General features: G+C 47.7%; 1 protein-coding gene across 8 annotated transcripts in view; it reads right to left on the minus strand.

The window, feature by feature from the left end:
• PCCA (propionyl-CoA carboxylase subunit alpha) overlaps positions 1 to 17,041 on the minus strand; it is a 324,721-nt gene that overhangs the window by 103,836 nt on the left and 203,844 nt on the right. For all 8 annotated transcript variants that reach the window (XM_040991176.1, XM_040991175.1, XM_040991172.1 and 5 more), the window contains one exon: positions 14,758 to 14,860. In XM_040991176.1, the coding sequence (XP_040847110.1) occupies positions 14,758 to 14,860 (103 nt within the window). The remainder of the gene's footprint in view (positions 1 to 14,757; positions 14,861 to 17,041) is intronic.

Consider the following 17,041-nt stretch of genomic DNA (forward strand, 5'->3'; position numbering starts at 1 on the left):
AGCAGCACTGCAGATCCTGCGCTAAATTTCCTATTTTCAGGCCACACTGTTTGAATTGTAAGCACAAATCAGAAAATGGCAAGTTTTATTTCAGGATTTCCTCCCTTAAAAAATAAAATCCCGGGTGCAGCGGCATGGCCTAGCAGCTAAAGTCCTCACCTGGAACGCCCCGGGATCCCATATGGGCACTGTTTCTAATCCCGGCAGCCCCACTTCCCAGCCAGCTCCCTGCTTGTGGCCTGGGAAAGCAGTCGAGGACGGCACAAAGCCTTGGGACCCTGCACCCATGAGGGAGACCTGGAAGAGGTTCCTGGCTCCTGGCTTTGGATAGGCACAGCACTGGCCGTTGCGGTCACTTGGGGAATGAATTATCAGATGGAAGATTTTTCTGTCTCTCCTCCTGTATATCTGACTCTCCAATAAAAATAAAATAAATCTTAAAAAAATCCCTTCTGAAAAATAAAAAACACCAAATCAAACAGAAATTTCAAGAGTCGTAATAACCAGCTTTTGCCCTTTGGTTTTCTTTCCAGCTGTCTAAATTGTGTAATTTGTTCAGAGAAAGGAGTCTAAATCAAAGCAAGGCAGCATGTGTTGAGCGCCCACCACCAGGCACTTTAATCTACACTGCCTGGTCTCACGGACTCCTTTGGGAGCCAATCTCCTGTGAAGCTGCCATAAAGCAAATGTTACTGATGACTAATCTGGGATTCAGAGAAGCAAATGAATGCCCAAGACATCACATCCCTGCTAGACCTGGGGAGGATCTGACGCTACCTCACTCAGCCATGTTAGCTGTTTGTTGGTAAGATCATGGAGGAGCTAGGACTACTAACCACGGCTAACACATATCACAAGGAACAGCCACACAAACAAGGGATTTGGTCAACTGACAGTAGTTGGAATTGATCGAAGACCCTCAGTGGAACGTCCATAGGTAAGAGGAAGGTTCCAGATGGAGAACTAAGACATCTTGCAAAGATCCTAGGCCAGAGGGCTGGCATCAGAACATGAGGAGTAAGCCACTGCCTGCAGCACTGGTATCTCCTGTGAGAGAGCTGGCTCAAGCCTCGCTCACTCCACTCCCAACGCAGCTTGGCACTAACTGCCCTGCCAAGGCAATGGAGAACGGCCCAATGCTCGGGCCCCTGGCACTGCCACGGGAGGCCAGGATGGAGGGCAGGGATCCTGGTTTTGGCTGTTGTGCCATGTGGGGAGTGAGCCAGTGGCAGGAACATCTCCTTCTCTGTCCCTCCCCCTCTGTAACCTTTGTAGCCCTGCCCCTGAACAGTGTGGGCACCCAACCACCACGTGGGAGGGAGGAATGGCCTGGCTTCTGTGGGCTCTCCCATGGCAGAAAGGATGCCAGCCGGGATGGGATCAACCCTGATGGAATCTTTCAGTCACTAACAAGGCTCTCTGTCGACGTCCCAGCTACACACTGCAGTCTCAGAGAGGGCTAGCAACGCAGGATCCTGCTCGGTTCTTGCCGAAGTATGTATACATACTGTATTTGCAGTGCTACTTCTAGAACTTATTACAAACTCTTAATATACTGGAAAACAACTTCTTGCGACCTAAAAGCTACGCCAGATTCTCTGAAAAGCAACAATATTTGGGGTGGGGAGAGCCAAGGCGTCCTGACTGACTGCCCACGTAGGCCAGTCACTGAGCTAGACTTACACACATCATCCTATCTGGTTTCTGCAGAAGTCCGGGACAGTGGCACCTGATCCCAGACGACAGGACGCCTTCCAGCGGAATCCCTTTCTGGCTATGGCTACCACTGCTCAAAATACTTCGGAACACTTTTTCAGTCTCCATGGGTTGGTGGGACATCTCCGGGCTGGAGTTTCAGAAAGAGCCGGAGTGGTGTGTTGCTGAGACTGACGAGTGAGATGGAAAGGATTAGTGACTGTGAAGAAATGAGGCAGAAATATAAACCTGAGGTGCTACAAATTCTTCAATCAAATATTGAAACAAGACATCCAAAGAACTCCAGGCCTCTCCTTGTTCAGCTCGTCCTGTGGCTCTGAACAATTTTAAGCTTGAACAGTCTACAGTGATTTCATCTTTCCTTTAAAAGGGAACAATAATGCATTTAAAAGTAGTTGTCATGGGCCCAGCACAGTAACCCAGTAGCTAAAGTCCTCGTCTGGCAAGCATTGGGATCCTATTTGGGTGCCAGTTCATATCCTGGCTGCTCCACTTCTCATCCAGCTCCCTGCCTGTGCCCTGGGAAAGCACTGGGTGATAACCCAAAGCCTTGGGAGCCTGTACCCATGTACGAGACCTGAAAGAAGCTTCTGGCTTCTGGCTTTGGATCACTGTTGTGACTGAGGAGTAAACCAGTGGATGGAAGATCTTTCTCTGTCTATCCTTTCGGTAAATCTGACTTTCCAATAAAAGTAAATAAATCTTAAAAACAAACAAATAAATAACTAAAAGAGGACCCATCATGGTAGCCTAGTAGCTAAAGTCCCTGCCTTGCATGCACTGGGATCCCACATGGGCACCAGTTCTAGTCCTGGCAGCCCCGCTTCCCATGCTGCTCCCTGTTTGTGGCCTGGGAAAGCAGTCAAGGATGGCCCAAGGTCTTGGGACCCTGCACCCACGTGGGAGATCTGGAGGAAGCTCCTGGCTCCCGGCTTCGGATTGGAGCAGCACTGGCCATTGAGGTCACTTGGGGAGTGAATCATCGGAAGGAAGATCTTCCTCTCTGTATATATGACTTTCCGTTAAAAATAAAATAAATCGGGCCCAGCGCCGTGGTGCAGTGGTTAAGGTCCTCGCCTTGCACGCCCCGGGATCCCAAATGGGCACTGGTTCTAATCCTGGCGGCCCCGTTTCCCATCCAGCTCCCTGCCTGTGGCCCGGGAAAGCAGTGGAGGACGGCCCAAAGCCTTGGGACCCTGCACCCGCATGGGAGACCCGAAAGAGGCTCCTGGCTTTGGATCGGCATAGCATCGGCCGGTGCAGTCACTTGGGGAGTGAATCATCGGACAGAAGATATTCCTCTCTGTCTCTTCACCTTTCCAATAAAAATAAAAATAAATCTTAAAATAAATAAATAAAATAAAATAAATCTTTTTAAAAAGTAGCATTCAGGATTTTTCACAGCCAGCACACTGCGCACACCCCGCCGCCCCGCGCGCACCCCGCTGCCCCTGCACACATCCCGCTCACGAAGAGCCCGCCGCGCTGGGAGAGCACCAGGCCCGACAGGGCACTGGAACAGTGGGCAGAGAAGGCCTAAGCTGCCTTGCTGGTAGCGAGGCCCAGCGCCAGCCAAGACGTGCACAGCGAAAAGGAAGCAAAAGCATTGTTTTCAGAGCCCATTAGTAGCTTTTCTAATGAAATGTGAAAGTTTGATTGTTACAGAAATAGTAATAGAGCACACTAAAAACATACATCATTTCACTATGGAAATTGCGTTCATTCTTTCATCATATTCATCACTGAACAGAACAGTCCGCCAACGCCCCCTCACTGGGCGACAGCAGCTCTCACGAGTGCATCTGCTTTGCCTTCAAGGTTAATCTGAGCTTCGGAGCCAGCCTCCCCTGCGGACACCTTCACTCACTGGGTTCTGGAGCCTGGGGATGGCCCTCCAAGTCAAAGGATGCAAAGGCAGTGTCGCCTTAAGGGTGGGGCGAGCCAGAGCTCTTCCACAGAGCCTGCCACCACCAACCAGTGCGGACACAAAGCAGCCTCTGCGGCCAGGAAAGCTATGTTTTCTTAATAATAACAGTTGTATAAACATAAGGTCTTCTCAGTTAAAGGGAAACCAACATCAAAAAGCAGTAAAACACAGAACCCTAAACCCTCTTTCTTTGAAGAAACCCGTTTGAAGGGAGGTGTTTCTAGTTATGGGTGAATGAAATGAGAATTCAGCCGCAACAAACGGACATCCAGTCCTATGGAGGACTAATTAAATCCATCTGAGAGGCTGCTTCCCAGGCCCGCCGCACGCATTTCAAAGGCAGTGCCCGTCTGCCGTCACCGAACACATCAACCCACGCGGTGGCAGCTGAATGCACACGGAGGCTGCGCCCCTGGGTTACTTCCATGGCCTACGAAGCCCCCTCAAGTCCTGTTGGGAGTTGACACTATTTATACTGCCGAGAAATCAGTTACACGGGAGCATTTTTACTTGTCCCTCTCTGAAATTTCTTACTGGCCTCCAACTGTTTATTATAAAAGATCTGCCAAAACAAACAAAACAAATAAGCAAATAGATAAAAGAGAGAAAAAGAGATCTTATTGATAATTAAACTGTTTCATGTATTTGTTGAGCAGAACTGGGTAAAATTAATAAAATCAGCCATGGTTACAGCTTTTTTTTTTTTCTTCTTCTGCACTTCTGGTCTATAGATCCAGGATTTTGATGCTAAGACTCTTTCAGTAGTTAATAAAAACCAGCAGGAGGAGCTGAAAACTTTGAAAACATGGTTTGACAAAAAATATTCCAAGTAACAGCCATTATTTGGGCTGTGAAGTTGTAGGAAAAAAAAATTACATTCAAAATTTGGAATATCTTCCAAACAGAATAAAGCCATCCTCTTGCCTGCCTGCCACGAGTTGTCTGTCTCTAGTTGGTCGTGGTGGGCTCTGGTCATACCGAGCAGTCACTTTTTTTCCTGCCTTAAGGAACACCAGTAGATGTGACAATAGGTGACAAGCTCCCTAAAGACAAGAAATTCAGTGTCTCAACCTTTGTTTTTCTTCCAAATGCACAGAAATAAAAGCAACACCATCCATACTGCAGCTAAGATTGTCCCAATCAGAAGATCTCAGCAGAAAAGACCAGCCTTCAGAGACCTTGCTCTGGGTCCCCCAGGGGGCATGGGAGCCCCCTAAACCCTCGGGACCCCCAAGAGCCAAAGTCCTCTGGGTGTAGAAGTTCAGCGATTGTTTCCTTCCAATGCACTTGTCAGAGTCTGGGTACGAGCACCCCCAGTATTCTGACACTGGCACCATCCACCAGCCCACTTCCCGGCTAGCGCCTTGGCCCCAGGGGTGCACGCAGCCCACCACAGCTGAAGCAAAATAACTCCAGCTCAAAAGATTTCAGTCCAGAACAAATTTTATATCAGAGAAAAAATTTCTGGAAACAAATATACACAATGCTATATACCCACAGAAGACTTTCCAGACATTGAAACTACTTAGTTTTTGCTAACTAATTTCCATTTTATTTGAGAGAGAGATCTGTCCACTGGTTCACTCCCTGGAGGTAACAGCTGGGGCTGGGTTAGACCAAATCCAGGAACCTCAAAATCTCACATGTGGGTGGCAGGGGTCCAAGTACTTCTGCCAGCTCCCAGGGTGCACACGAGCAGGAACTTGAATAGGAAGTGGAGCCAATACTTGAATCCAGACATTCTGATACAGGACATGGGTGTCCCACACAGCACCCTAAGTGTTGTGACAAACATCCACCCAACATTGTCTATTTTAAAGCATGGCTTGAAATTGTACACTCAAGAATTCAAATTCGGGGACCAGTATTGTATTGTTAAGCTGCTATCCATGACCCTGGAATCTATGTGATCGCAGGTTCGAGTCCCAGCTGCACCACCTCTTCTGATTCAGCTAACGAAGTTGGGAAAGCAGCTTCAGGTGGCCTGAGTACTTGGGCACCTGCCACTCACTCAGACCTAAATGCAATCCCAACTCCTTGTTTTGGGCTGACCTGCCCCAGTCACTGGGGAGTGAACCAGCAGATAAAAGTCCCCACTGCCTCTAGCTTTGGCTTTCAAATCAATCAACAAATTAAAAAAAAAATCAGAATTCATATTCACTAACAGGAATTACCCACAAATGGAGATGATACCTTTTATTAAAATCTCCAATTACAGAAAAAATATATTCAATCGATTCAGTAACAATTACAGTACTAAACATATTAAGAATAAAGTATGAAAGAGTAGCTGGATGAAAATCAAATTCAAATGTCTTTCTAAACCCAAAACAACAAAGCATGCTGTAATCCATCAGCACGTGTGGACTGCAGTTTTAAGGTGCATTCTATACCACTAAGTTAATGACACGTTTAAGCAAGAGCAGTTGTCAAAACAGCCTGTTGTCAAAGCCGGCTTCAGCGGCTCCTTTCACTGGAGGGGCTGAGGACAGGCGCCCCGCCCAGAGCTGGCTTTGAGCTGAGGGTTCTGGGGAACAGCAGGGGTGGAAGGGCTCCCCATCAGAAGGGGAGAGAGGAACCCAGTGCCCAGGCCCCGCTGCCCTCAGCCCGTGCTCTTCTCTGTCCTCCGCCCTCACCCTCATCTGGCTGTCGCTGCTCCCTCAGGCCTTCTCCTCTGCGGAGGGCTCAGGGAACAGAGCGAGAAAAACGAGCCTGTGCGATGCCTTCTGCTTTCCTGAATGTTGTGTCAGGAAACCAGATGGGCAGAAGGGGAAAACACCGTCCCTGTCTACAATGGGTGAAAAAAGAACGGAGACAGGTTGAGAGAGAGGTTTGAATGGCCAGCTGCTCTGCTGCCCCCAAACACCACAATGACACGACGGCCAGTTTCCTCGTGGCACAGCAAGGCTCAGCTCCATTTTCACTGCTGATTAACTTCTTTAACAGATGTATTTCTTTGGGGCTGGCCCAGCGGCAGAGCACGCTAATCGTCCATCTTGTGATACCTGTTTCTCATAGGGGTGTTGGTTCATGTCCCAGCTGCTCTGCTTTCCATCCAGCTCTCTGCCTGTGACCAGGCAAAGCAGCAGAGGACGGTCCGTGGGACCCTGCACCCACATGGTACCTGCAAGAAGCTCCTCATTTGTGGCCTCAGATCAGCCCAGCTCTGGCCATTGCAGCCATTTGGGGAGTGAACCTCAGATGGAAGACCTTTTTAATCTCTCCTCTCTCTGTGACTCTGCCTTTCAAATCAAAATAAATAAATAAATAGCTTTGAAACTTGTACTTATTTGAAGGGCAGAGTTGGAGAGAGAGAGAGAGAGAGAGAGAGAGAGAAACACCAAGAGAGAGATCTTCCATGCTGTTCTGGTCTGAACTGAAACCAGAAGATTCTTCCACGGGTCCAGAGAGCAAGAACCTGAGTGAGCCTCTGCTGCTTTCCCAGCTGCAGTCAAGGAAGCTGGATCTGAAGTGGAGCAGCGTGCAGCTGGGATGCTGGCATTGCAGGCTTAGGTGAGGCTCAGCTGTCACACCATGACATGGGCTCTGACTCACTTCTTGCTACATTTTAACATAGAGGTTTTTTTTTTTACCTGTATCTTAATATAACATTAATTTAAGTTTGCTTTAATAGCTACTTTAAAAAAAACATAAACTGAAAATAATTCATATATAACTGTCCTTACCATTTTCTTTTTAAGAGACTGAAATAATTTCCCTGTGGGTAGAGCGCATACACCTGGTTTTTTTTTTTTCAGATTTATTTATTTATTTTTATTGCAAGGTCAGATATACAGCAAGGAGGAGAGACAGAGAGGAAGATCTTCCATCTGTTGATTCACTCCCCAAGCGGCCACAATGGCCAGAGCTGAGCCAATCTGAAACCAGGAGCCAGGAGATTCTTCTGTGTTTCCCACACGGGTGCAGGGTCCCAAGGCTTTGGGCCATCCTCGACTGCTTTCCCAGGCCACAAGCAGGGAGCTGAATGGGAAGTGGGGCTGCCGGGATTAGAACCAGCACTCATATGGGATCCTGGTGTGTGCAATAGTAGGACTTTAGTCACTAGGCTACCACACTAGGCCCAAGGGCATATGCCTTTTTTTTAAAAAAAAGATTTCTTTATTTTGGGGGCCCAGCACAGTGGCCTAGCAGGTAAAGTCCTCGCCTTGAACACGCCGGGATCCCATATGAGCCTTTTAAGTTTCTTTTGTTGTTACTTTATGGCTCAACTGGACCATCCTCTGCACATAAGCACCAGGATTCCACACGGGTGCTAGTTCCTATCCCTGTTTATGGCCTGGGAAGCAGTAGAGACTGAGCTAACACCTGGGGACCCTGCACCCACAGGGTAGACATCAAAGGGGCTCCTGGCTCCCGGCTCTGGGTTGGCTCAGCCACGATGTTGTGATCATCTGGGGAGTGAAGCAGTGGGTGGAAATCCTTCTCTCTGTTTCGCCTTCTTTCTGTAAACCTGCATTTCCAATAAAATAAATCAATCTTAAAAAAAAATAACTATATTGGGGCTGGCATTGTGGCATAATGGGTTAAGCCACGACCTGAAATGCCACTATTCAATAAAGGTATTGGTTCAAGCCCCAGATGCTCCACTTCTGATCCAGCTCCCTACTGTACCTGGGCCCCTCCCCTTGGGAGAGCGGATGAAGTGTGTGGCATTGGTTGGGCCCAGCCCCATCTGTTGCAACCATCTGGTGAGTGAACCAGCAAATGGAAAATCTCTATCTCTACCCTTCAAACAAACCTTTAAAAGCATAACACTTATCAGAATGGCTAAAACTTAAGTTCAACTGAATTTTACTAGTGACCTGCCATGTCATACCTTCTCCCGCTCAGCCTCATCTCCCATTCGCCTCTCTAGGAAACAGCAGCCATGGAAGGAGAGTAACTGCCAGCCTTCCCTTCGCCTCCATCTTATCCTTCCTCTAGAATCACAGGACAGGCCCCTCTCTCACTTCCGCTCTTTTCCCTCATCAGTTCATCTTCAAACACCCCCTTCTTTGGGCACCCACTGTCGGCGTTTAAGAACGGTCGGATGTACTCTTTCAGCTCACCTTCGAGCCTCTGTCGGAAGAGCCGTTCACTCTACGTAGGCCCACAGCTCAGCTCATTACAATTTCAATTCTTCTTGCTCTCAAGCATTTTTGCCAAATCCAAAGGACACATCCCAGTTTCTTTCAGCGACCTGCCATCGTCAGCCATGTCACCTTCCAGATGTGTTTTCCCTCCACTTCCGGGACAGAACAATTTCTCGGGATTCTTTGTTCTTGACGGCCACCGGCAGCACTGCTCCTTCTCAGTGCTGTCTGCTCATTCCTCTTCCTCCCCTTCACCCCTCAAATCTTGCTGCACTTCAGCCTCGTCTTTCCCCGCCTCTTCCCTTCTCTCCCCGTTCTGCTCAACCAAGCCGCCCCTCCAACTGCCACTGCTACTTACTACACTGGAGATCAAATCTCCACCCACACTCTCTGCTGGGCCACGGAGCTTTCTGGGTCCCACCCCGGTTAACATCTCATTTGCGTATCACAGACCCTTTCAAGGGCCTGTCAGGACTCACCTTCCTCTGCTTGCTTTCTTCCATAGCCTCCATGTCAGCTGAAGGTGCAGTCACCCACCAGCAGCTAACAGAGAACTATCCTCATCTCTCTCTGCTCACGGTACATCACAGGGGTGTGCAAGTCACCTGCCAGTGGGTGTGAGCTCAGGAACCGGAAGTGCACTCCTAGGTCTGAATCCATCCTGACACTGGCTGAGTGTCTCTGGAACAAGCAGTTGGGAGCCAGTGTTGTGCTGCTGCGGCTCAGGCCAGTGCTTGCTGTGCTGTCATCCCACAGGCTCCATACCCAGCCAGCTCCCTGATAACATGTTTGGGAAAGCAGTGGAGGATGGCCCCAGGACTTGGGCCCCTACACCCATGTGGGTGACCCGGAATAGCTCCTGCCTCTGGACGAACCCAGCTCTGACCAGTGCAGCTATCTGGGGAGTAAACCAGTGGATAGAAGATTTCGCTCTGCCTGGCTCTCCCTCTCTAAAGCTGCCTTTCAAATGAATAAATAACTCTCACAAGGACACACAAAAAGAAAAAAGCAATTAAGTTATAGTTAACTCAGCTTCCTTATAGCTGAGGCAGGTATTCTAAAAAGTTTGCAGAAAATGGAATTGAAAAATAAGTTCACTCTGATGTAAAAAAAAAAAAAAAAAATTAGGGAAGCTTCTGTTCACTATTTTCCCTGAGCTTTTCGAGATCTGCAGGACTGCCGAGCCCAGCCAGGAAGGCCCTGTGTATGGGCTGTCATTGTCACCGACAGCGCTGCCTGTTGGACTGCCGAGCCCAGCCAGGAAGGCCCTGTGTATGGGCTGTCATTGTCACCGACAGCGCTGCCTGTTGGACTGCCGAGCCCAGCCAGGAAGGCCCTGTGTATGGGCTGTCATTGTCACCGACAGAGCTGCCTGTTGGACTGCCGAGCCCAGCCAGGAAGGCCCTGTGTATGGGCTGTCATTGTCACCGACAGAGCTGCCTGTTGGACTGCCGAGCCCAGCCAGGAAGGCCCTGTGTATGGGCTGTCATTGTCACAGACAGCGCTGCCTGTGGATGTGGAGCATTTAGCACACTGCACATTTGAAGTGTTCAAAGTATACATGAGTATTAGCTGGTCTCACTGGTTTTATCAGCATCTCCATGTTGACCTGGTTCCGTACTGCAAGTCCCTCTTGCACGGATCCCTTCTCCCTGGCCACACACTCACATCTGAGGACCCCGCGCTCCACTCTGTACTGCAGCTCCTTGCAGCTCTCACTCATGCTGTGGTCACACCACCTGTCAGCCACAACATAGGCACATGGATTTCACTCATTTATTTATTTAAAATGCAGAGAGAGAGAGAACGAGATCTTCCATCTACGAGTTTACTCTCCAAATGGCTGCAATGGCCAGGACTGGACCAGGGTCACACGCAGGAGCTCAGAACTCCTGAGACTGCCCATGGGCACAGGGGTCTGTACCCTGTGCTGCAGGCGCATGAGCATGGAGCAGAATCTGAAATTGGGGTCCGGGCATCTGGGCCATCGTTCACTGTGTTCCAGGCACAGCAGCAGGGAGCAGAATCTGAAGTTGAACCGGCAGGACTTGAGCTAGCACTCAAATGGGATGCTGGCACCAAAAGCTATGGCTTGCCATGCTGCACCCTAACACCAGCTCTTATGGGCACCTTCCCGGTGGGCTGCTTGACCAGTGTTCCTGCTAGAGAACCCTGTGTGGCTCTCTGCACGCCCTGTAGACCAGTGCAGGCCAGGTTATCACGGCACACCTGCTGCTGGCCCCCCACCTCTAACCACCTCCTCTTTACCTGCCACCTCGCCTCCCAGGACCAGCTTCACACAACACTGTTTTGGGTCCCAGCACCCCTCCTGTGCACTCACTTTTCTTCAAAACCCTGGTCCCTTGCTCTGGCTTCAGGCCTTCCCATGGCCTGCCACCTTCCTTGCACCATAGCCAGGGTCTCTCCCTGTCACCACTCACTTGTCCCACATTAATGACAGGCCTTGTCCTTGTCCCAGTCTCTCACCGTATCTATGTGCCACCTTTCTCAGCATTTACTGTTTCCCTAGGACCTATGTCACAGCATAGATGTAATAAATAGCTATTAAGTTATGTCCCAATGAAAATAATTAGCACAGTGTGGCTACAAACACACCAAAAAGTCACCTGAGAGCTGAGACACGCAGGAAAAGCATTTTACCACATGGCTTCCCTGTTCACTTATGAACAGTTCACAGGGCTGGTCATATCACACCAAAATGAACAGAATTATGGTGTGACATTTTATTGTCATAGAAATCTGACTAATGCCCCCAACAGGTTCTAAAACATATACAGGCATTTTATAAAGGTTGCTAAAATTCAACTGACTAAAGCCAATTTAGTTACCATTACTGAACAGGTAGGACTGATTTGAAAATATTTCAAAAGTGGCTGAAACTGGGGGATAGTACTAAAAATCACTTCAAGTCTTAATTATAGTATTTGCCAACTCTGATAACAACCAAAATCTTTCAGCGTTTTTCATTGCCAAAATAAATGCATCTCATAATTTATTTTTGTTTTTCACTCTGCCATAACAAGTTACTTGACTAGGGTGCACAACAGGACTGTCATTTAGGAGGGCACAGGTGCAGCTGTGCTCCCAATTAGACAAGCAATTTTCCAGATTACACGGGCAGGAGCCTCAGATTTGTATGAAAATTCAGTCCCACAGTTCAAAAGCAGAGTAGGCGGCCTGCTGAATGTGGCTGCGCTGGGAAACTAAACAGGGCAAGCTGTGCGAGGCTACTCTTCGGATCTGACCGTCCACAACCTGTTCATCTGACCCCTCCCATGAGCTGTCAAGCTTGGAAGGGATAGTCCAGGGGCACAGCAACAGATCTGAGATCTAGGGATGAGATGGTGAGAGTGAGAAAGCCAGAGACAAGACAAGTGTCCATCTCCCAGGCTCATTTCCTAAAGGCCCCCCATAGCAGGGGGTGAGCTAGGTAAAGGCCTGACCCTGGAGCTCCACCCAGACCACTCACATAAGGGACAGGAAACCACTCACTTGAGTCAACACTTGTGGCCTCCCAGGGTGCACATTGGCAAGAGGCTGGGAAGAGTCAGGTCTCCAACTCGGCATTCTGATATGGAAGGGTGGCAATCCATATAGTATGTAACCACTCTACCAAACACTCCCCTAATAGTCTTATTCTTCACCAACATCTCCAATTGGTAGGTACATAAGAACACAGAAAAATGAAATCAAAAGATAATGCAGCAGGCAGCTGGCATTGTAGTATCCTGGGTTAGACCACCACTTGCGCCCACATGGGTTCCAGTTGGAGCCTCAGTTGCTCTGCTTTCAATCCAGTTTCCTGTTAATGTGCCTGGGAAGACACTGGAGAACACCCTTGTGCTGGGGCTGTAACTCCTGGGCCCTAGCTTCTGCCTGGTCCAGACCTGACTATTACAGGCATTTGGGGAGATCTTTCTGTCACTCTCCATCCCACTTCCTCTCTCTTTTTGTCACTTAGGATATCCAACAACAAGTAAATCTTTAGAACAGACAAAAGATATGGGGCTGACATTCTGGCAGTCAGTAAAGCCACTGCTTAGGATGCCAGGATCCCATAGGGGTGCTGGCTTCTGTCCTGGAAACCCCACTTTTCATCCAGCTCCTTGCTAAAACCTGAGAAAAGTGGCACAAGACAGCCCAAGATTTGGAGGAAGCTCCTGGCTCCTCACTTCTGCCTGGTTTGTGCTTCTGGTATCATACCTGATAAGCCAATGCCACATACAAGTCAAAAAGATGCTTTTGCTCTTATATTTAGGTCCCAGGTCATCTTCATGTTAATTTGTGCAACTCAAGATGAGGTAGAGGATCCAACTTGTAGACAGCCAGCTATACCTGTGCCATTTGTTGAAGATTATTGCTATCCCTGGTTCACTGTTTCATCATCATGAGTTGGGCCCTGTGATGTAGTGGGTAACACCATCACTGGGGACACCTACACACCACGTCCAAGTACCCACACCTACACACCGCGTCCAAGTACCCACACCTACACACCACGTCCAAGTACCCACACCTACACACCACGTCCAAGCACCAATTCAATGATTTCTTTGTTTCTTTCTTCTCTCTCTTTCAAGTACCATTTAAGTAATGCTAATTGACCTTTTTGGGGCTTATTTCTGTGTGTCAATTCTAATGTTCTACAAGTCTATCTGGCAAGGCCCTGCTTACAGAAGCACACAGGAGATCATCAGATTACAGTGAGAACTCAGTGGTAATTCAATGCAGCATGCCACATTATGCTACAGTTTTGTAAAGTTAACATTCCTCCCAGGAAAAATGGCAGGCTGTAACGTTAACACCCTTCACGGCTCCACCGATAATTTACTATTGGAGGTGATACAGAGTTAAATGCACACTTAAAAAGCTATTAAAAAATAATTATATACATGGAAAGAACTTTTAAAAAACCAGAAACATGGATCCCAAAAGCCATCTACCATAAGGTGACTGTGTAACCCACCGCTGACCTCGTTTTAAGACAATGGAATGAAGTGTCATTCAATAAGCAAAACTTTATCAGTTACGATAGGTGGAATAAATCCCAAAATTAAAAAAGAAAAGCCATTAATTCATGAATTAATCTCACATACTTGTGGATCTGATGACCACGCAAGAATGCCAGCTTCTCCAGGGCAACCGTCTGCCACTTCTTGGGCACACAGCAGCCAGGCTCTAACTACACAGTGAGTAACCAAATTAGCGTGAATCCTGGTTTCTAGTGTAACCCAGATCAGGAAACCAGAATATTCCTCAAGCCTCACCTGGTTTACTCAGGGTAAACTGTTTAAAGTTCCTGATTAACTCATTTGCAGCTCCCCGCCCCCACACACAGAGACGCTGCCATGCAGCTCTGTGACCAGAAGAGAAATGTACAGAAACACAGCATCCATTACTAACTCTAGCCACTTCCTTGGGTTCAGGTTATGTATAAATACGAAAGCAAGCAAAACAAACCCAACTGTGCGTGCATGTGGTATTTCTGTGACAATCCCAAATCACAGATTTTGAACATCTCATTCATGCTACAACACAAGCACTGCAACCTCAGTGTAGTATTTTTCATGATGGACAAGAATTCAATGATTGCATTTCTGTCATGGATACTACTGAAGGAGCTTGCATCTCCACATCAAATCACCACCAGGGAAGTAAAGCCAGCCTCAGACCCAGCACATGGCATGTGGGCTCTGTGACTTTCCAGCCTCAGACACTTGTTTTATAAGAATGGTCACACACACACACACACACACACACACACACACACACACACACACAAAACTGGGTATAAGGGAAACAGATTGCTCTGGGGATATATTTCCTAATTAGCAAAACAGAACAAACATTCCCAATTCACCTTTAGCTTCCTGAATACAGAGCAGATACAAAGGGATGCCTTATAGTCACAAAACCAGAGACACTGAAGAGGTTAAAGATGGTGTGAAATACTCATGGGTAATTCCCAGATCACCAAGCATGCAGAGAAAGCCAACTCACTGAGAACGTTGATCCGCGGCTCGACGCTGTGACAGCGTGGTCTTCCTCATGCAGCCGCACAGTGAGCTCCCACTTAGCCATGTCCGATCTAACAACAGGCACTCTGAAGCAGAAAGGTAAGAGTTAGTCATTTTTATCATTCTCCACAATAAACTCATTTTCTTGTGACACTTAGTGCGTGGGGGAAAACTTCCAAAGGATGCATTCAAAGCATTTTATTAAAGAAAAAAAACCCAAAAAACTCCACCCTGGGAAGAAAGCTTTCAGGTTTAAAACACAGGTTTTGCCTTGTCTTGTCTAGAAACAGATATGCCAAAAACAACAGAAGTCTCCCTGGGTTGACCATCAGCCATCCTGACTAGCCACTTCTCTTCTGTAAATTTGAGCTGCTTGATTTTGATGGTCCTTCACAAATTAACTTTCTTAAGCTATGTTTCCTTGTCAATATTTGAATATTGTTCAAGACAGTTTTGTACTTTAAAAAGCACTTACTTTATTGGACAGGCAGATATACAAACAGGAAGAAAGACAAAAAGAGCTTCCATCTGCTGGCTCACTTCCCAACCGGCCCCAATTGGCAAGCGTTGAGCCAATCTGAAGCCAGGCATCCAGGAGCCTGCTGACGGCTCTCCCACAGCCACAGACACGCAGCTGGATTGGAAGTGGAGCAGCTGGGATACAAACCAGCTCCCACATGGGATGCTGGCACTTACAGGTGGATTAGCCAGCTGAGCCATCACTCCAGACTCCAGTAACTTCAACTATGATAAAACAAACAACTACAAAATCCTTAAGTTTCAGAGGCAGAAAATGAACTGTTGAGTTAGCATAGTTTGGCTTAGAGAAGTATTTTGGTTTATTTTCTTTGTAATCAATTAAACTAAAAATACATTAAACAATGGGAGCAGGGGGTTAGCCTGCTGTTTATGATGACCATGTTGCACACCAGAGCACAACTCCTGGCTCCTGGCTCCTGCTCCTGGCAGTGCTGACGCTGGGAGGCAGCAGGCTCACACCACTGCGGTCTCGCCTCCCCACATGCACAACCTGGACTTGTGAGTGAACAAGCAGACGAAGGCTCCACAGCACAAGCAGACATGATCTGTGTGTGTAAGTATATATACACTCAAATACAAATCCTTCTCTACTTCTCAAGTAGCATTTACTTTAAAAGCTAAGTCAATGAACTTCCACACATTATGTCATTTACAAAAGACAATATAACAATAGACTGTTCAATCATTACATCAATTAAAAAACTATCTTGCTATATTAGCTAGGACGCAAGTTAATTACTCTTTAAAAATATTTTATAATGATATCTATTACTACAAATTTAGCAATTTTTTTTTTTATTGGAAAGGCGGATATACAGAGAGGAGAGAGAGAGGAAGATCTTCCGTCCGATGATTCACTCCCCAAGTGAGCGCAACATGCCGATCCGAAGCCAGGAGCCTCTTCCGGGTCTCCCATGCGGGTGCAGGGTCCCAAAGCTTTGGGCCATCCTCGACTGCCTTCCCGGGCCACGGGCAGGGAGCTGGAAGGGAAGCGGGGCTGCCGGGATTAGAACCGGCACCCATATGGGATCCCAGGCGTGCAAGGCAAGGACTTTTAACCACTTGCGCCACCGCGCCGGGCCCGAATTTAGCAATTTTTAAAAGCTGATTTCAAAAATACTCAAATACAAACTTAACGAACTTTCATGATACTGGATAATGTGACTTGGACAAAACAAAATACAACCATCCACAAAAAAAAGGTTAAAAAAAAGACACAAATGACTTACAAGTTCAATAAATAGTAAGCGTTTGCCTCCAGGTTTTGGGGCACTGAAAGGCGAGCAGGAGAAAGAAGACACGGTCCCTACCTTTCCAGCACTGCCTTCTCCCATCGTCTGGAATGCCGGGCAGGCGCCAGCGCCTTCGGCTGATGCCTGCACTGACAGGGTTCCCTTCCTGCGTGAGAGTGGCGTCACGAGGCAGGAAACCCATCCGAGTAGCCAGACTGTATTCTGAGATTATGAATAGGTTTCCCACAACTTTAAGAAGGTATTTTGCAGTACCCTGTCTACCTTAAGACATGGTTCTGACAAAACACGGCAGGTCACGTTTCCCCAAACTCCAAACCTCAACAAAGTTCTGCATGCATTCAGCAAAAAAAAAAAAAAAGCAAGCCACAAACACAAACACTATGATTATAATCAAACCACCCCTAGGCACGATGTGTAATGGAGGGTGAAGAATGACCTGGGGGAGCATGTGACATCTGGTCCTCTGCATCTTGG

This window comes from Ochotona curzoniae, unplaced genomic scaffold (assembly GCF_017591425.1).
Source record: "Ochotona curzoniae isolate NIBS_2020 unplaced genomic scaffold, NIBS_Ocur_1.0 contig_64, whole genome shotgun sequence".
In the NCBI taxonomy this organism is placed as follows: domain Eukaryota; kingdom Metazoa; phylum Chordata; class Mammalia; order Lagomorpha; family Ochotonidae; genus Ochotona; species Ochotona curzoniae.